Source organism: Zalophus californianus, chromosome 17 (genome assembly GCF_009762305.2).
Source record: "Zalophus californianus isolate mZalCal1 chromosome 17, mZalCal1.pri.v2, whole genome shotgun sequence".
NCBI classification, from domain to species: Eukaryota; Metazoa; Chordata; class Mammalia; order Carnivora; family Otariidae; genus Zalophus; species Zalophus californianus.
The window spans coordinates 34,868,133-34,888,247 of NC_045611.1; the positions used below are offsets into that span (position 1 = coordinate 34,868,133).

Genomic DNA, 20,115 nt, shown 5'->3' on the forward strand with positions numbered 1-20,115 from the left:
AACCTAGCACTGTGCCTGGCATTGGTGAAATGAATGAAGAATAAATAAGTGAATGTCTCCCTGACTAGGTAAGCTCCATGCGTGTCCAAGCACAGTGTATGACAGAATATTAGAATTGCTATGCAGGTATTTATTGTTGAAGGAATGAATGATATAACACCAATAATAACTGTACATAACTCACCCAAGTTCATCTGACTTGGGCTTTGGGGACCAGCATATTAGCATTATATTGGTAGTATAGCTTGCAGCTAAGAACAAGTGTGGTCTTTTACTTTCCCAACCTCAAGAAACACTGGCTCTGCTAATGGTTGCAGAGAAAGACAGCAGGCACAATAATCAAAATATTAGGCTGAGAAGTAGAGGTATCAACACACAACACACATTTGTTGAGAAGCTAGAAATTAGCAGCTTGCATCAGTATCTAAAATAACTTTGTGTCTTTGGCTTTGGAGCTCAAACTTTGAGTGTGTTCTCAGTGGAGTGCTTATATTAAAAACTTATCAGCCAAAAAGCTTTCCTATTGGTGAGGAGTTTGGAGATAATGGAAGGACTACTCCCTGGTTTCTAATATCTCACGTAAAAAGTACCTTTTAAGTTTTCACATAGAATAGTATTTTTATGGAGCCTCTTACATGGAAATCCAGTTTGTAAATGTTCTGACACTGGCGTTTGCTCAGATATATACGTTGTACCCATCAAAGAACTGTGAATATTTTCCTTTTATTTTTTATTTAAAAAGAAACGCAGAGTCCCACGAGTGAGACTTCCAGATGAGTGAGGACACAGGGGGGAAAGGCGTGCTTTCCATACTACCCATTTGTCAGCTAAAATAAGCCTTTGAAACTCATCCGGCTTTCGCTGAACTGCGGCTCAAACCTAAGGGAGGGGCTTGGACTTCTCATTTAGGGGTGGGGTCCCGGTCGGTGGCCATCGCAGCCGGTTTCTTTCCCTTTGGGAAAGAGTGGAGTTGGGAAGGGCCGGTGGAGGCGCTATGTGAAACCAGCAAACCAGACCCGACGGGCCGTAAATAGGAGGCAAGGACGCAGGACGACCAGTTGGGCGGCGGAACAAAGCCCCGCGGGGGGCGCGCGACCAGAGTTCCGTGACGCGGCAGGCAAGCGCCAGCTTCTCCCGGGCGGGGACGGTTGCAGGCAAGAACGTGACGTGCCCGCGTTTGTTGGGCGCGAGCTGTTAGTCACAGCAACGGTAACGAAGAGCCGAAGCGCCAACCGCCACCCTCGGAGACCCGCACCACGATGCCCTCGCGGGTCGCCGCCGGCCGGGCGAGCGCCTCTGCGCTTGCGCGCCCGCGGGAAGCCCCGCCCCCTCCGAGCGGCCGGCGCGCGGGGCCGCGCCTCCTCATGGCGGCCGCCGCAGTGTGTGGTATTTAGCGGGGGCGCGCGGCGGGCTCGAGGACGCGCGAAACGGCGGCGGCGGCGGCGGCCAGGGGGGAGCCGGGGCGGCCGTTGCGGGGCGCGCTCTCGAGCGGCGGCGGCGGCCCAGGGTGTCCCGTCGGTGCCGGCACGGGGAAGAGGCGGTGGCGCTGCCCGCGGTGGCGGGGGTTGGCGGCGGCGACGGAGAGCGTTTGAGCCAGGACCGGGGTCCGAGGCGCGCTCTCCGCCTACAGGTAAGTGGGGCCCGGCCTGGAGGGAGGAGCCGGCCGCGAGGGGCTCTCCGGGAGGAGGACGCCTAGGCCCGGTAATGGCGGCGGGCGGGAAGGGCGGTGGGGCCGGGGCGCGCCGCCCGGGCCGGGGCGCGGGCAGCCCCCGGCGCCGGGCGCCTTTGTCTCGGCCCGAGCCCGGCCGCCCGGCCGAGCGCCGCCCCCCGCCCCTCCCCTCCCCTCCCCTGCTCGGCCCTGCCCGCCGCCGCTAGCCGGCTCGCCCCCGCCCCCGGCGCCCCGGCGCCCCGGGCCCGGCAGGCCCGCGGCGGGGGTCGGCCCCGTGCGCCCGGGCGAGGGCGGGGAAGGGCCTCCCGGCCGCCCGGCCCGGCCCCCGTGCACCCGGGAGGCGGGCCCGGCCGAGGGAGGCGTCGGGCGCTCCCCGCGCCCGGGTGCCGGCCTTTGTTGTGAAGGGTCCGGGGGTGTGCGGCCAACATGGCGGAGGTCAGCTGAGTGCGGGCAGTGGCCGGCCCTTCGTTCCGGCCCCTCCCCGCGCCGCCCGGGGCCCAGGGGCCGGCCGGGGCGACTTGGCCGTCCTTGGTCTCCTCTGCCTGCCCGCGACCCCAGGAGCGGCTGTCCCTGATGGCGCTGCGTTCATGCTCCCGCTCCCGGCCTGAGCCTTCATTGTGCGGTGGGAAGAATACAGCCTCCTCCCTTGTTTATGTCGTTAGAGAGGAGATCGCGTGAACGGCTTGCCAGGGAAGCCCCAGCTTTTTATCGTAAACCTTGGTTTTTCTAGGCTTCATTTGTCGGGTAGTTTGGGAGCCTTTCTCGAGTCTTTGAGATTATAACTTAGGAATGTGAGTAACCTGGGCCACAGCGTTGCGTAGGTTTTTCTTTCCCCATTCCTGGAAAGATTCAGGATTTGTTTGCTCTGACATCCAGAGAAGTCCCAGTTTGTGTGTTCGGAAAATCACATTATGTAGCTGATTTGTCAAAGTCACAGAAGCCGTGAGCCTGGATATAGGGCAGCGATCGGACTGGACTGCCTGTTCCTAGCAGTTGAACATTTACCATTTCCAGATAAGCGGCATGTCAAGGGTAAATTGTTAACTCTTTTCAGCAGTTGAACGTTGGGAGCATGGACTCCGAAGTCCGTCCTGCCCCACCGGTTTGTGACCTTGGGCAAGATGCTTAACCTCTCTGTGCTTCATTTTCCTTATCTGCAAAATGGGTGTAATGACAGTACCTAACTCCTAGGATTGGTGGGAGAACTGATGAGGTGATAATAGGTGAAGGGCTTAGAGCAGTGGCAGGCCCATGGTAAGTGCTTAATAAATGTTTGCTGCTAGGGCTCTTATTTAGTAACTAATCTTAGGAGTTTATCTTGGCATGATGAATATGTTGGAAGTGCACAGACCAGAATATGTGAAATCACATTGTACATTGTTAGTGCTTGGTTTTTTTTTTTTTTAACTGCATTTTGTTAGTGGTACAGAATGAAAATAAGAGATCTAGATGATAAATGGACAGGCACTCTTGAGATAATGGCATTTGGAAATTTATATAAGGGATTTGGATAGGTCTTGTGGGGTCTGGAATTTAAAAAATCAAAGTGATTGAATGAAGTTTCCTTTTAGCATTTTTACATTTATGGATCAGTTAGCTTCCAAGGACTTGGCGTTAACTAACCTGGAAAAGTGGAACCGTGAATCCCTTTGAGTGTTAGGTGTCTCTGGTGTTACCACCTCTTTTAGACATAAGGGCAGAGCAAAGTGTAGTGTTGTGATAAATGGTCTGATAATTTTATCAGGGAGTTATTGGCTCAAATTGTGGAGGAGAGGGTATTGATTAGCTTTTAGGAGAACTTTGTGACAAGTAGATTTTTGAGGCTTAAAGTGCATTATACAAATTGTGTAATTTTTCATTCTGGAAATTACAGTAACTTGTGCTCTGAAATGGTTAGTTGCAACCCTAAAGTTTGCTTAGCCAAAATCTTTTCTTTAGATATAGAATTGGTGCAAATGCTCCCTGTTGGTATCTTTCCAGCATAATTCAGTAACATTTATTAATATTTTAAATAAGTACAGTATAATTAATAGATATGGAACTTTTCATGGTAAGTATTCCATGGTAAGTATTTCTTTTAAATAGTGGTTTTTCTAAAGCACTCTAAATTATTTGGTTTTCTGTGGCTATACCTTTAGAGCATCTGATGCATAAGGGCAAGAATTGTGTTTTGTATTCCTATATCCTCAGTGCCTAACACTCAATACATACTTGTTTCCTGACCTACTGCTATCTATAATCCTAATAACACTCTAGACACATGTATTGTCTTGCCTGCAGGTAATTTTTTTAAAATGAATTTATTTTTTAGAGCAGTTTTAGATTCAGTAGGAAAATTGAATAGAAGGTACGGAGATTTCCCATATTCACCCTGACCCCAGTCATGCATAGCTCCCCCATTGTCAGTAGTTCTCCACCAGAGTAGTACATTTGTTACAGTTTGATGTACCTGCATTGACACATCATTATCACCCAGAGTCCATGGTTTACATAATGGTTCGGTGTTGGTGTTCTGCATTAGGAATTCTGACAGATGCATGATGAATGCTGTATGTCCACCATTATAGTGTACAGAAGAACAGCTTCATTGCCCTGAAAGTCCTCTGTGCTGCACCTATTCATTCCTCCCTCCCCCAGACGTCTGGCAAGCTGTGATCTTTTTACCGTCTCCATAGTTTTGCCAGTTCCAGAATGTCACATAATTGGAATCATATAGCATGTAGGCTTTTCAGATTGGCTTCTTTCACTTAGTAACATTCATTGAAGGTTCTTCCGTGTCTTTTCATGGCTTGGTAGCTCAGTTCTTTTTAGCGCTAAATAGTATTCACTGTCTGGTTGTACCAGTTTATTTATCCACTCACCTACCAGAGGACAGCATCTTGGTTGCTTCCAAATTTTGGCAATTATGAATGAAGCTGCTATAAACACCTGTGTGTAGGTTTTTGTGTGGACATGTTTTTGAATCCTTTGGGTAAATACTGAGCAGCATGATTGCTAGATCTTATGGTAAGAGTATGTTTGGTTTTGTAAGAAACCGCCAAACTGCCTTCTATAGTGACTGTACTGTTTTGCATTTCCACCAGCAATGAATGAGCGTTCCTGTTGCTCCACGTGCCCACCACCATTTGGTGGGGTCAGTGTTCTAGATTTTGGCCATTTTGATAGATAATGTAGTGGTATCTTCTTGTTTTAATTTGCATTTCCCTGATGACAGATGATGTGGAGCACCTTTTCATATGCCCGTTTGCCATCTGTGTATCTTTGGCTAGGTGTCTGTTAAGGTTTAAGTTGGGTTGTTAGTTTTATTGTTGAGCTTCAAAGAGTTCTTCGTATATTTTGGATGATAGTCCTTTATCAGATAAGTCTTTTGCAAGTATTTTCTCCCAGTCTGTCTTCTCATTCTCCTGACAGTGTCTTTCCCTTCAGGTCATTTTCCACTTTTATGTATCAAGGTGTTTTACGATTTACCTGTCGAAAACTAAAACCTTTATTATTTCCAACTGTCCAAGGCTCTTACCCCTATCTTCAGTTGATCATTGGGTCCTGATTTTGCTGCCATCTGGTTGTCTCAAGTTTTGTATTGCTTCTCTCTCACTCATTTTCACATTTACATTCAAGTCTTCTGCCTTCTAAGTAGTCTGCTTTTGGTCTCTGCCTCCGCCCTTCAGTTCTTCCTATTGTAGTTGAAGGGAGCTTTCTAATGTAGGCAACTTACAAGAACTTCAGTATAAACTACAGAGTTCCTTGATATGGATAGTAAGTACATAGCCATTTTCCTTTATGTACCTGTAAGTGCCTGTATACACCATATTTTCTCTCTTCCAGCTAAGCTTTATAATCTCAGTCTGGACATCATTTAGCTGAGATACTGTTCCTGGACTTCCCATCTTGAATTGGGTGTCATCTCTCTGTGTTCCCATAGCACGCTTGACCCCACTCTAACAGGTATCCCCCTGAACTGTAATTTTTCTGTACTGCTTTGCCTGCACAATCTCTGTGACTGCAATCTTTGTGAGGACTTTGTCTTAATCACCCTTGTTGGTCTAGAGTTTAGCATTGTTTCTGGTACGTAGTTGGTGCTCAGTAAATATTTATTGAATGACTGACAAATTGTCACACTGTCCTTAAAATGTACTTTTCTAGCCTTATCCGCCAACATTTCTTGTCCTACCTAGTCAAGCTGGATTTTTTGTTTCTTGAATACTCTCTGTACTTTAGATCTGCCTTTGCTCATGACCGTACTTAAAGCTCTCAAATATCTACTTGTGCTACTTTGGGCAGATTATTTAAACTCTAAGCCTTAGTTTTCATTAATTTGTGAGGAGCTGTTAAGCGTTTTGCTGCAGCCTACCTCATGCCCCATATTTTAACGCTAGAGTAACAGTATAGTTGAGGGGTGAAGGGGCCAGGGCTCTGAAGAATCGGACCTGGAGGTGTCTCTTGGCTCTGTCACTTACTATTGTGTTTGTGGCTTTAAGCTCCAGGAGAGCAGGGACACGGCCTGCTTTTGTACCTTAAAAGCGCAGTTGCCTATCCATAGAAAGTGCTTAAATAATTTAAAAAATGATTGAGTAAGTTACTTAATTTCTCTAAATATTACCATTTACATTCTAGTGAGGGAAATAAACAGAATTACAAATTGTGATATGTACAGATCTTCCTCCACTTACTATGGGGTTATGTCCTGATAAACTCCTTGTAAATTGAAAATACTGTAATTTGAAAATGCATTTAATACAGCTAATCTACTAAACATCACAGCCTTAGCCTAGCCTACCTTAAACTTGCTGAAAACACTTACATTAGCCTACAGTTGGGCAAAACGATCTAACACAAAACTTATTTTAAAATAAGGTGTTGAATATTTCATTCAGTTTCTTGAATACTGTGCTGAAAGTGAAAAACAGTGGTTACTAGTGTATTGGTTGCTTACCCTCTCAGTTGCCTGGCTGACTGGGAGTTGTGGCTTGCTGCCGCTGCTCAGCATCATGAGAGTGTATCATACTGCACATTGATAGCCTGGGAAAAGATCACAATTAAAAATTCAAAGTACAACATATCGCTTTTGCACCATTATAAAGGAAAAAATCATTAAGTGAAACCATTGTAAGTTGGGAACCATCTGTACTATAAAGGAGTTAAAAGTGCTGAAGTAAAGAATAATGGGGGTGGGATGGAGACCTGCTGTCAGATGGGCTGACTTTTAAGCTATGTTAAGGATAAAGAGAGCCCTTTGAAGGAGTGAAGGGAGAAGCTTTCAGAATGAAGGAGAAGCAGGGGTGAAGGCCCTGAGGCTTGCATGAACATGTATGTACTTACTGTAGTTCTAGAAGTTGAGGGAAAGGAGTGTTGTTGGAACAAATGGATGATGGGGAGAGATAGCCAGCAATCAGATCCTGCAGTCAAAGTAAGGAATGAAATTTTTAAGGTACTGAGAAGCCATCGGAAGGTTTTAATTAAAGGAGTAGCATAATTCACTTTTAACTTTTAAGATAGCTTTAGCTGTTGTTTGGAGAATTGATTAGTCAGAAGGCCATTTCTTTGATTAGGCAATAGTGGATTATGGCCTGGGTTAAGGTGGTGGCAGTGAAGATGAAAAGTGGATGGATTTAGGTGTATTTTGGAGACAATTAACAGGACTTGGTTGGTGGATTAGATGTGAGAGGTGAGGGAAGGAAGGAATTAGGTGATTTCTGGCTTGAGCAGCGGTGTGGAATATGGTGCTGCTTACCAAGGTGGGAAAGACTAAAGGAGGGAATGGGGACAGAAGGATGGCAATAAAATTGAAAGTTCTGATAGGTTGGATTTGAGGTATCTATTAATGAGACACCCAGAACGAGACAGTGAGGTAGAAGGGATATCGGGGGTGTGGTCTCACAGAAGCCAGATGGGAAATGCTAGAGCGTGTTCAGGGATCAGAGGGATGGTCTGATAGAAAGGGAGGGAGGGATTGGTGTAAGCAAGAGGGTTAATAGAAGGGGTGCGAAGTCCGAGTAGGTGAGAGGACAGCCCTAGGTGCGGGTCACTTCTTCATTCTGAAGGGAGGGAAGGAGGTGGTAAATCAGCATTTGATGGCTTCTGTGGTATTTTCTAAAGGAAACATGGGTGAAGCTACCAGTTGAGAGTATTTATAGTTAGTGAATACTAGACTGCCGTAGGTTAAAGATGTAATAGACACATTGAGAAACTGAGCAGAGCCAGGGGAGAGATATTGTGATGTATTAGCCAATGAGGAAGCCTGATACTGTTCCAGGAGTTTTTTGGAGACTATCTAGAGCAATAGTATTTTTGTTTCTAAAAGTAAACTTTTTTGTTAAAGTATAGCATAAGCAGAGAAAAATACTCAAATTACAGGTAAATGTATAACTTGATGGATTTTTACAAAGTGAACACACTGTTGTGATCAGCTCCCATGTGTCCCAATTACTTTTATTATTTTTTTTTGTAAATCTTCTTGAACTTTAAGCTGAATAATACAGAAAAAATAGTCTATTTTGGTTCAGTTTATTCTTTCAGCTTGAGCCACAGTGACCAGAATGGTACTGACAAAAACCTTTCATTAGGTTTGAGATTACCCAGTCGTGTTGAACTTATTCGCAGTTTTTGTTTGTTTGTTTTTAAGATTTTATTTATTTGAGAGAGAGGGAGAAAGAGCACAAGCAGGGGGAGGGGCAGAGGGAGAGGGAGACAGGCAGACTCCCCGCTGAGCATGGAGCCAGACCGAGGGAGGGCTCCATCCCAGGACCCTGAGATCAAGACCTGAGCCGAGGTCAGACTCAGACCCTTAGCTGACTGAACCACCCAGGCACCCCTGTTTGTTTTTAATAGCGGGGGGTATGGGGAGCACATGGGAGGAGAACAAGAAAGTTGGAAGGTAAACCTTTGGACAACTAATCTATATTTTTAAAGTAGATATTGGGGGCGCCTGGATGGCTCAGTCAGTTAAGCATCTGCCTTCGGCTCAGGTCATGATCCCAGGGTCCTGGGATCGAGCCCCGCATTGGGCTCCCTGTTCAGCGGGGAGTCTCCTTCTCCCTTTCCCTCTGCCTCTCCTCCTTGCTCTTGCTCTCTCTCGAATAAATAAATAAAATTAAAAAAAATAAAGTAGATATTGCCAGTGAGAAATATTTTCTTAAAAAGTTAGAAGAATTTGGGGCGCCTGGGTGGCTCAGTTGTTAAGCATCTGCCTTCGGCTCAGGTCATGATCCCAGGGTCCTGGGATCGAGCCCCACATCGGGCTCCCTGCTCAGCAGGAAGCCTGCTTCTCCCTCTCCCCCTGCTTGTGTTCCCTCTCTTGCTATCTCTCTCTATGACAAATAAATACATAAAATCTTAAAAAAAAAAAAGAATTTAATGCCAGTCTTGAATTTTCTAGGAAGTATTATACTGTGCTTGTTATTTATTATTGTCATTCTGATAGGCTTAGCTAGTGATGGTTGATACAGTGAAATTTAGTGTAGGCGCACCTGGGTGGCTCAGTCGGTTAAGCAGAGTTTAAGCATCTGCCTTTTGCTCAGGTCATGATCCCAGGGTCCTGGGATCGAGCCCCACGCCAGGCTCTCTGCTCAGCGGGAGCCTGCTTCTCCCTCTCCTTGCCGCTCCCCCCACTTGTACTGTCTCTCAAAAAAAAAAAAAAAAAAGTGTATACTAGCTTCTTTAAAAGACTCTTATCTTGGAAAGATTACTTCAATAATTGATTTAAGTAAATGGAATAATCTCACTGTTCAAAACTCTTTGCTATTTTATTTTCTCCTTTGTGTTTTACCTTTTGCTCCTTTGAGTTTGGTTAAAATTCAGGCGTGTGTATGCGCGCGCATCCCAAGGACCCTGATTTAGCTTTGTTAGGGACAACTTCAGATGTCTTAATACAGATAATTGTGAATAGATGTCTGCAGATTGTATTCTTTTGATTTTGTTTGGCGAGATAATCGACAAATTTTATTTTGTCTTATAATTAACTTTTTTATTATGATATGTTAATCACCATACATTACATCATTAGTTTTATAATTAACTTTTAAAACGCTAAGTTTAAGACTTTTTATAAGTATAAACTGTAATATGTATATGAAATATGTGGGTTTTTTATATTATATGAATGGGCGGTCTCAATTTTTTTTCCCCTATTAGTAACCATATATTTCAGGCATTTTAAGAAAAAAGAGAAATCTAAGAAAAAAGCATCAAGGCAGGTAGACAAAATAAGCTCTTGATTTCTCAGTGTTTCAATTTTTGTATGAAGTCACCAGCAATTCATTAGCAGGAAAGTGTGGAGACACAGAATATGCACTGAAATTTAATCCTTTTTATTACCAAAATAATATATATGTTTCATAGAACATTGGAGGAATACATACAGAAATGCAACCCTTATCTTCCCCATGATCGTTCATAATCTGATGATTGGAAAGTAACCATTGTAGACATTTTGGCGTAGTTTCTAGTCTGTGTGTATGTGTTAACACATTTTTTTAAAGTCAACCATAGATATTTTAATTTCTTTGATCTGACATAAATCCTTGTAGATATTTTCCTGTTAAATGATTACCACTTGTCAGTAACGACATGTTTGAACTGTGTAATTTTTTTTTTTAAGATTTTATTTATTTGAGAGAGAGAGAGATAGTGAGAAAGAGAACACGAGCAGGCGGGGGAGAGAGAGAAGCAGGCTCCCCGTTGAGCAGGGAATGCGATGCAGGGCTCAGTCCCAGGACCCTGGGATCATGACCTGAGCCGAAGGCAGACGCTTAACTGATTGAGCCACCCAGGCGCCCCTGAACTGTGTAATTCTAAATGATGATGTTTGTGCTTATAGTCTGTATCCTGAAGTTTTTGATAGGTTGTGTGGCTTTAGTTCAGTGGTCCCATCTCTGATCTCTGTGGTTTCTGGTTCTAAACTTGCCTCTCTTCTTCTCTAATCCTTCGCTTTAAGTCTTTAAACCACATTCTGCAGTTCCTATGCCCTTCCAGTTTCTTTTCTGTCTCATTATATGGTACATACAAATATACAGAGAACAGCTATATCAGTGTGTGTGTTTACTTAACTTTTTTTTTATTTTAACATAAATAGGATTATGATATTATGTGGCTTTTTTTAACCCACTCATTTAAAAAGGTTGATTCTTATATTAGTAGATATGAGTCCATCTTATTTTTTTAAAAAAAGGCAGCATAGTGTTCTGTTGTATGGACCATATATTTTAGTCACTCTCTTAAGATAGGACTTGAATTTTCAGTTTATTTGCTGCTATAAACAGGATTGCTGTAGGCATCCGGATACATACACTTTTGCCAACTGTAAATTAGAAGAGGGACTTGGAAGAAATTGCTGGGTCATAGAGTATACACACTTGAAATTTTGAAGCAAAGTGCCAAATCTTATTAGAAGCTTCCACAGTGGACATTTCCAACAGTGTAGGAAAGTCTCTTTCGCCACATCTTTGCTGATCAAAGATGGAATCAAATCTTTGAAAACAAATTTCTGTCCTTTCTTAAGCAATACATGCAATTTGTGACGTTTCTTATACCAAGTTTTTGAACTTTTTTCCTTTTTTTCTGGAGTTTTACATGCACATATAATTCAAAATAAAATATTCTTAGGTTTTTTTTTTTTTTTAAGAAAAACTCCCTGCCTCTATTCCTCTCTAGGTGTCCTTTGCCAGAGGCAACTGTTTTTACTGAGCTATTTTTGTATTTACCATCTTTGTCTCTAACATGCTTCTATTGTTAAATCCAGATTTCAGTTTTAGGCCTTATCTATTGAATTCCTTTTGTGGATTTAACTTGTCTTTCTGCCTCCATCACATGTACAAACCGTCCCATTTATATACTCTCTTAATTTAGTAACATGATTTCGTATTTGCATTATTATGATTATAAAAGTTATTCACAATTTGAGCCATATAGTAAGCTGTTGTAACTTTTTTCCTTGTACTTTTAAATTGGAATTTGTATAATTTTCCTTGTCGTTAATGCTTGTCTTTTCTTGTTTGCTTTGTTTTCTCTGTGCTTGCTACTAATGCCGCCCCACATTCCTTACCACTTGTCTACGTGTTCAGGGTGCTGGATGCCTCACGTTGCCTTCTTCCACTAGTGTAAAATTGACATTGTCAGTGTTCCTTTTACCTTTCTTGAGGGTTACATCTTAATTGTAGCCCATGTTGCCCTTTTTCTTGGTTCGTTCCCTTATGTGTATTTGAAGGGCTTGTCCTCCAGGAGCTTCCTAAAACATATCCAGGGGAAGTAATGTTTTGAAACTTTGCATCATTATTCTGTCAACACTTTTAGGTAATTTCGGTTGCACTTAGAATTCTAGACTAGTAATCATTCTCTTTGAGGATTTTAAAAAGCATCGCTCTATTGCATCTGGCTTTGGATGTTATTGCTCAAAAGCCCAGAGTTCTTTTGCTTTCTGATTTATTTGTTCACCCAACAAATAATTTATTGAGCCTGTGTGTCTGCTAGGCATTTTTAAGTATTTGGGATACATCACTGAATCTGACAGAAATTCCTGCCTTTCAGGTTGAGGAGGAGGGGAGCACTGCTACAACAAGCATAATTAAATTGTGTAGCCTGATGGAAGGTAATACATTCTGTAGAAAAAAATAGAGCAGAAATGGGGGGAGGGGAAGGAGGAAAGAGAGGGTAGTGGAATGGGTAAAGGATTAGGAGTGCATAGTAGAGGGGTCAATGGGCAAAGTCCTGGTCACTGTTCTAAATAGAGGGACAGGGGACAGGGTAGGTGTCATTGAGAAGGTAGCATACAGGCAGAGATTAGAAGGAGGTGAGAGAATCAGTTATGTGTACATCCAGGAGAAAAGCATGTTAAAGCAGAGGCCCAAAGGAACATCTTAGTCTTAGGGAACCAGGAGGCTAGTGAGAGGGAAAGAAGTGGGAGATGAAGTCAGAGAGTAATGACCATATTGTGTAGGGGCCTTATCGGCGGTTTAAGATTGTATCTGTTACTTGGATATGGGTTGCCAAGGGAGGAGGGTATTGAGCAGAGGAGTGACATGACCTGATATAAATTTTAACTGGATTTTTCTGACTCCTGTGCTTAGAACATACTGGGCTGGGGGTGGGAGACAAGGATGGAAACAGGGGTGAGTGCTGTTTAGAAGGATATTTTAATAATGTTGGTGAGAGATAATGGTGGCTTGAACTATATTACATGGAGGTGATAGAGGTGGTGAAGAGTGGCTGGGGATTCTGGATATATTTTTAAAGGTGATACAGTACGATTTCCTGGTGGTTTTAGATATGTGGTCTGAAATAAAGAATCAAGGATAACTTCTAAGGCTTTTGAACTGAGTAACTGGAAGAATGGAGTGGCCATCAAGAGAAAGGGGAAGGTGGTGGGTGGAGTAGTCTGGGAGAAGATGAGGGGTTCAGCTTTGTTCATCAGCCCCCTTTTACCCCCCACCCCATCCCTGCCCGCAGTGATATCTAGGAAGTTGGATGTAAGAGAAATCTGGAGGGGTTTTTTTGTTTGTTTGTTTGTTTTTTAATCTGGGCCGGAGATGTTGGTAGAATTTAAAAACTGTAAGACTGAATGAGATCAACAGAGTGAGGAAAAGTGGACCATGGACAACTCCCAATGTCGAGAGTTTGGGGAGAAGAGCAGGAATCAATAAAGGCAGCTGAGGAGTAGCTGGTGATCTAGGAAAACTGTGTGCAGGGACAGCGAACAGTTTATTAGACAGGAGGAGCCAGTGATTGATCAGTTCTGTTAGATGTTGGTGACAGTTCAAAACTTGTACATTAAAAACAAACAAAACTGCAAAATCAGTGTGAAATACTAATTTACTAAAGCATTGGTTACTGCCTGCTAAATTGAAGTCTTGAAACGACACGGGTTATGCAATGGACTGTTATTATTCTGTTGTTTTTGGGTTAAACATACCCGAATTGCCCGGTATGCTGTGGTCACCACACGTATTGCATTTTCTTACCAGCGTATAAATGCTTCAGTGAAAACCATGATGCCATTTGGGCTTTGCTTTACACCAGTGCGTCATTTGCATTTGAGGTGGCCTTCTGCTTTTGTCTTTAGTCCTTCATAATTAGAGTACTGTGGTATTGACTTGGAGCCAGCGTGACCGTAAATGCGGATCGGAGCATTCAATTATTTGGCTACCAGATGGAGTCAGATTATTCAGAATGTGCTACTACTGCTTTTTAGATTATTAAACACAGAAAATAAAACATTCCATTTTTATAGAAAATGTGGACCATCCTTCCCCCCCAAGAATAGAATCTTAATTTGAGAAAAATATTTTATTTTTTAACTTTGAGGAAAATTTGAGTATAAGTTAATTCATGTGTTATATCCTTATTTGAAATAACTGAAATGATTTGGTTGGAGTTTCAAATCTAATGCTTATGAAGACAAATTATAATTTTCAGTGAAATAGTTAATTTGAAAAGGCTCCATGAATTTTTTTATATGGCATTTCTTTCCCATAAATCCCATTGTTTTTCTGTTTTTTTACTAGTAAAGAGCTACCTATCATTTAATGTATTAAGACTGTAATATGACTTTTTACCTCATTTCTTTAATTTCTTCTGTCTCCCAAGCAATGTACTCTTCTGTTTAGCTTAGTATCACCAACTCTTAATGGGTTACTACCAGTTTTGATCTGCTTTAAAATTTTTGGCCAGAGTGTGTGTGTGTGTTTACCTACCATATTTGTCAGATGGAACGTGGAGTTGAATGGGTTGTATATTACAGTGTAGAACTGGGTAGCATAGCTTAATGCCAGGACAGAGCAAAAGAGAAAACATCTACAGGACTGTGTGACAGTTTTACATCCTGAGAGAGTACAAAACATAATCATGGTAATAAACAGTTGTATTCGAACTTGTACATAAATAACTAAGTGAATATTGGACACTTTTATCTAGACATTGTGAGATTTGGTTATATTGCAGTAGTGATTGTGTTGTAATCATGACTGATAAAGTTTCGATAAGTTCAAGTGTGTCACCAAAAATTCCATTATTTAGTAATGTGTGGTGTGAAATAAAAAGGAGAAAGCCTGTTTGATCCTCTTCCTGCTTCTTTTACTTGTATTTCTTTGCTCTTACCTTACTGCTTGATACTTTAATGTCTAGTGGTTTAATGACAAACTCAGACTATCAAATTCTACCACTTTGATATAAAAGAAATTCAAAAAGCAACTACTTGCTAGGGCCAAAGATTTAATTTAAAGAATTTAGGGAAATTTACTTTCTTTTTTTTTTTTTTTTTTTTTGCCAACTTGTATATAAATTGAATAGCTGTGTTGGATGAGAAGTTATGTATTCAGTGCCAGTAGGAGATTATACTGTTTTTGAGGGTTATTGGAAAGAAACGAAATTTAGGGACAAAGCAGACAATCTGGAATCAGGTTCTGTGCTTATTCTTAATTTTTCTGACCTTCAGTTTCCTCATCTGCAGTGTGGAGCTACAGCCTACTTTCTGAGGCTTACCTAAGTAGTGTGTATGAAGCTGCTGACACAGTTCCTTACAGGTTGATAGGTGCGCAGTTTATGCAGCTTCGTTCACAGCAAACTTTCTTTGTCAGATTTCAGACAGAATCCCAAATCGAGGTTATGAAAATGAACACGGTAGGTTGAAACAACAGTTTTCAGAAAATCCTGTATAATCCAGGTCTTTTTTATTCAGTGATTAATTGCAGGGCTCCTAGTATGACTCTGTAAACGTCACCAACGTTACTAATATATCAAATGTTTCCATGTATTTGATCTCAATTAATGTCCAGAAAATCTGTTTTGGTTTTAATAATTTTACAAATGAGACATTTATTTTAAAGGATTTTATTTACTTATTTATTTGAGAGAGGGAGGGCCCATGTGTACCAGCAGGGGGAGGAGCAGAGGGAGAGGGACAAGCAGCCTCCATGCTAGGACCCTGAGACTATGACCTGAGCTGAAGTCAAGAGTCCGATGCTTAACCGAATGAGCCACCCGGGGCCCCACACAAATGAGAAATTTGAGACCCAGGATATTGTAATTTTGCTCAATATCAAAATACTTAATAAGAGCTGAAGTAAGAATTCAGGTTTGAGCTTCTGATTCCAATCAAATTCATCGTTCTTTTCATTATACATAGGCATGTTCTCTAGGTATGTAGTCAGTACTGCATTACTACAAATTGAAATTACTGTCTAGGAATTGATGAATTATGGAACTCTGATGTTACAAACAAACACTTTGAAAACTTGAAGAATTGGTATGGAAGTACATCTGTTTTTTTTTTTTAGATTATGTATGATGACTAAATGATTCACTTCACACATAGGTTTTTCTTTTTTTAAAGTAGATTTTATTTTTTTTTTAGAGCAGTTTTAGATTCAGTAGGAAAATTGAATAGAAGGTACGGAGATTTCCCATATTCACCCTGACCCCAGTCATGCATAGCTCCCCCATTGTCAGTAGTTCTCCACCAGAGTAGTACCTTTGTTACAGTTTGATGTACCTGCATTGACACATCATTATCACCCAGAGTCCATGGTTTACATAATGGTTCGGTGTTGGTGTTCTGCATTAGGAATTCTGACAGATGCATGATGAATGCTGTATGTCCACCATTATAGTGTACAGAAGAACAGCTTCATTGCCCTGAAAGTCCTCTGTGCTGCACCTATTCATTCCTCCCTCCCCCAGACGTCTGGCAAGCTGTGATCTTTTTACCGTCTCCATAGTTTTGCCAGTTCCAGAATGTCACATAATTGGAATCATATAGCATGTAGGCTTTTCAGATTGGCTTCTTTCACTTAGTAACATTCATTGAAGGTTCTTCCGTGTCTTTTCATGGCTTGGTAGCTCAGTTCTTTTTAGCGCTAAATAGTATTCACTGTCTGGTTGTACCAGTTTATTTATCCACTCACCTACCAGAGGACAGCATCTTGGTTGCTTCCAAATTTTGGCAATTATGAATGAAGCTGCTATAAACACCTGTGTGTAGGTTTTTGTGTGGACATGTTTTTGAATCCTTTGGGTAAATACTGAGCAGCATGATTGCTAGATCTTATGGTAAGAGTATGTTTGGTTTTGTAAGAAACCGCCAAACTGCCTTCTATAGTGACTGTACTGTTTTGCATTTCCACCAGCAATGAATGAGCGTTCCTGTTGCTCCACGTGCCCACCACCATTTGGTGGGGTCAGTGTTCTAGATTTTGGCCATTTTGATAGATAATGTAGTGGTATCTTCTTGTTTTAATTTGCATTTCCCTGATGACAGATGATGTGGAGCACCTTTTCATATGCCCGTTTGCCATCTGTGTATCTTTGGCTAGGTGTCTGTTAAGGTTTAAGTTGGGTTGTTAGTTTTATTGTTGAGTTTCAAAGAGTTCTTCGTATATTTTGGATGATAGTCCTTTATCAGATAAGTCTTTTGCAAGTATTTTCTCCCAGTCTGTCTTCTCATTCTCATGACAGGGTCTTTTGCAGAGCAGACATTTTTAATTTTAATCAAGTCCAACTTATCAGTTGTTTCTTTCCTGGTTCATGTGTTTGGTTGTGTTTTTGAAAAGTCCTTGCTAAACCCAAGGTCATCTAGATTTTCTCCCATTATCTTCTGGGAGTTTACATTTAGGTCAATGATCCATTTTGAGCTGGTTTTTTTTTGTGAAGGGTGTGAGATCTGTGTCTAGATTGATTTTTTTTGTTATGTGGATAGCGAGTTGTTCCAGCATCATTTGTTGAAAAGGCTGTCTTTTCTTCATTGCCTTCATTTCTTTGTCAAAGATCAGCACAGATCCCAGTTATTTTAAAGTGAATTCTAAATCTCAGTTGTGAATTCTCTTTAAGGTGTATATCAGTAAATGCATTCTACTTGCAGGGGCATCAGGGATAAGTGAGTTCTGCTTTTATACATATGCTGTTCCTTCTCCTTAGAATCCTTCATGCTGTTCTACTTGATTTAGTCATTCCTTCCAGAAATACTTGAGTACCTGGTCTGGGCTGGGTACTGTCCTAGGTGCTGGAGACACAAGCATGAGCAAAACAAACAAGGTCTAGTCTCATGAAGTTTCTCAGTGCAGAAGTTCTGAACCAAAAGTAAATGGTTCAGGGATCCTGGGAGTTCTCAAGACCCTTTGAGGGTCAAAACTGTTTTCACAATAATGAGACATGAGGGTAGGGTGGAGTTTCCCAGAAGCTACATGGCATGTGGCATCTTAACAGATTAAATGCAAAAGCAGTTAATAAATGTCCAATTGCATTTTATTGCATCAGACATTGAAAAGATGTGCAAAAAATATGACATTTTTCTCCCTATTATGGAAAATATTTTTCATAAACATTTAACATGTCATGGATTTTTTTACATGTAATGTAAATGTAATGGTAATTTTAAAATAAATACTTTAAAAATTTATTAGATTGAATTTCTTATACAGTAAATATCAGTACATACAAGCCACATAGACAAAAAGCTCTTTTGGAGTCCTCAGTAATTTTTTAAAAGTACAAAGCAGTAAAGAATAAGTTTTTTAAGTGCTCAACATCACTCAGCATCAGGGAAGTACAAATCAAAACCTCAGTGAGATACCACCTCACACCAGTTAGAATGGCTAAAATTAACAAGTTAGGAAACAACAGATGTTGGCGACGATGCAGAGAAAGGGGAACCCTCCTACGCTGTTGGTGGGAATGCAAGCTGGTGCAGCCACTCTGGAAGACAGTATGGAGTTTCCTCAAAAAGTTGAAAATAGAGCTACCCTATGACCCAGCAATTGCACTACTGGGTATTTACCCCAAAGATACAAATGTAGTGATCTGAAGGGGCACCTGCAACCCAATGTTCATAGCAGCAGTGTCCACAATAGGCAAACTATGGAGAGCTTAGATGTCCATCAACAGATGAACGGATAAAGAAGATGAGGTATATATATACGATGGAATGTTATGCAGCCATCAGAAAAAAAAATGAAATCTTGCCATTTGCAATGACGTGGTTGGAACTAGAGGGTATTATGCTGAGCAAAGTCAGTCAGAGAAAGACATGTATCATATGATCTCACTGATGTGAGGATCATAGGGGAAGGGAGGGAAAAATGAAACAAGACGAAACCAGAGAGGGAGACAAACCATAAGAGACTCTTAATCTCAGGAAACAAACTGAGGGTTGCTGGAGTGGTGGGGGGGTGCAGGGATGGGGTGGCTGGGTGATGGACATTGGGGAGGTATGTGCTATGGTGAGCACTGTGAATTGTGTAAGACTGATGAATTGTGTAAGACTGATGAAACAAATAATACATTATATGTTAATAAAAAATGAATAAGGCCCCCCCCCCCCCCATGGCTAGATAGGTTTAAAGGGTTTAGAAGTCATAGGATCAGGTATTCAATTCAATTCGAAGGCAGTCAGTGGGCAGTTTGTAAATGAAAGGACGTAACTATGTTCCAATAAAACTACTTCCAGAAACTGGCAGCTGTCCTGCAGTTGTAGTTTGCCAACCGCTGGTGTAAAGTGTTCCTGATAACAAAAAAGTTTGAGAACTTGAGTTATGAGTAAAAAGTTGGTGTTGTAGTTGGGAGGGAATAGGGGAGAAAATAATTAATAGTCAGAATTTCAAATGGTGACATATTGTGAAGATAATTAGAAGGGTCATCTGGCCTTTAGATAAAGTGATCAGGAAAGGTACCTTAAGGAGCTGACTTTAGTTAACTGGTTACTTGTTCAAGGACTTAACTAGGTATCATCTTTTTTGATTAGATCCCTCTTGCATTGGGAGGGAAAGCAAACGATAGTTTAATTAAATTTTTATTTTTATTTTGAAGGTTATTAGACGTAAATTCAGAAAAGATTAATTTTTCAAGTTGAATTATGGACTATGCAAAGCATATTTGCTTAAAAGGATTGTGGAACGGGCCCCTGCCTGGCTCAGTCAGTTAAGTGTCCGACTCCTGTTCTCAGCTCAGGTCTTGTTCTCCGGGTTGTGAGGTCAAGCCCTGTGTTGGGGGATTTAGATAGATAGATAGATAAGATAGATAGATTAGACAGATAGATTAGATAGATAGATTAGATAGATTAGATAGATAGATAGATAGAGGAAATTATACAACCTGGGTTAGAACATTGATTTAAGTTACATGACATTTAGCAAGTTATTTGTATCGTTTTCTTTTCTCAAAATGAAAGTTGGTTAAGATTTCTTTCAAGTTTAAAATTTCTGGTATGTTTGTTTGCTTTGCCTAGGTTGCCATTTGCCCCCTTCTGCCCATCCCTTCTAAGTCTGCCCCGATCAGTTAAGCTCCAGCCTCCATTATTTACTGGTTTTATGATCTGAAACATTTATTTTGTGAATTTATTTTCTTACCTGTGAGGTAGGGGGTAGATGCCTAACCTGGAAGCTCACTGAAATGGTGAAATAAAATCATAGTGTATGTCCTTTGAGGACAATACCTGGTACCATACTAGGTGTTTAATAAATGTTTGG

General features: G+C 41.4%; 1 protein-coding gene across 4 annotated transcripts in view; it reads left to right on the plus strand.

The window, feature by feature from the left end:
- Positions 1-813: 813 nt before the first annotated feature.
- Positions 814-20,115, plus strand: part of SIAH1 (siah E3 ubiquitin protein ligase 1) — a 30,149-nt gene continuing 10,847 nt past the window's right edge. The window contains exon 1 of one of the 4 annotated variants that reach the window (XM_027618655.2): positions 814-1,117. Coding sequence is in view for 1 of the 4 variants with exons in the window: in XM_027618651.2 (XP_027474452.1) it covers positions 2,243-2,291 (49 nt within the window). In the remaining 3 variants the exon portion in view is untranslated. Of the gene's footprint in view, positions 1,118-1,228; positions 1,631-1,996; positions 2,360-20,115 lie in introns of those variants that run through there. The other 3 variants (XM_027618652.2, XM_027618651.2, XM_027618653.2) reach the window with 3 other exon arrangements.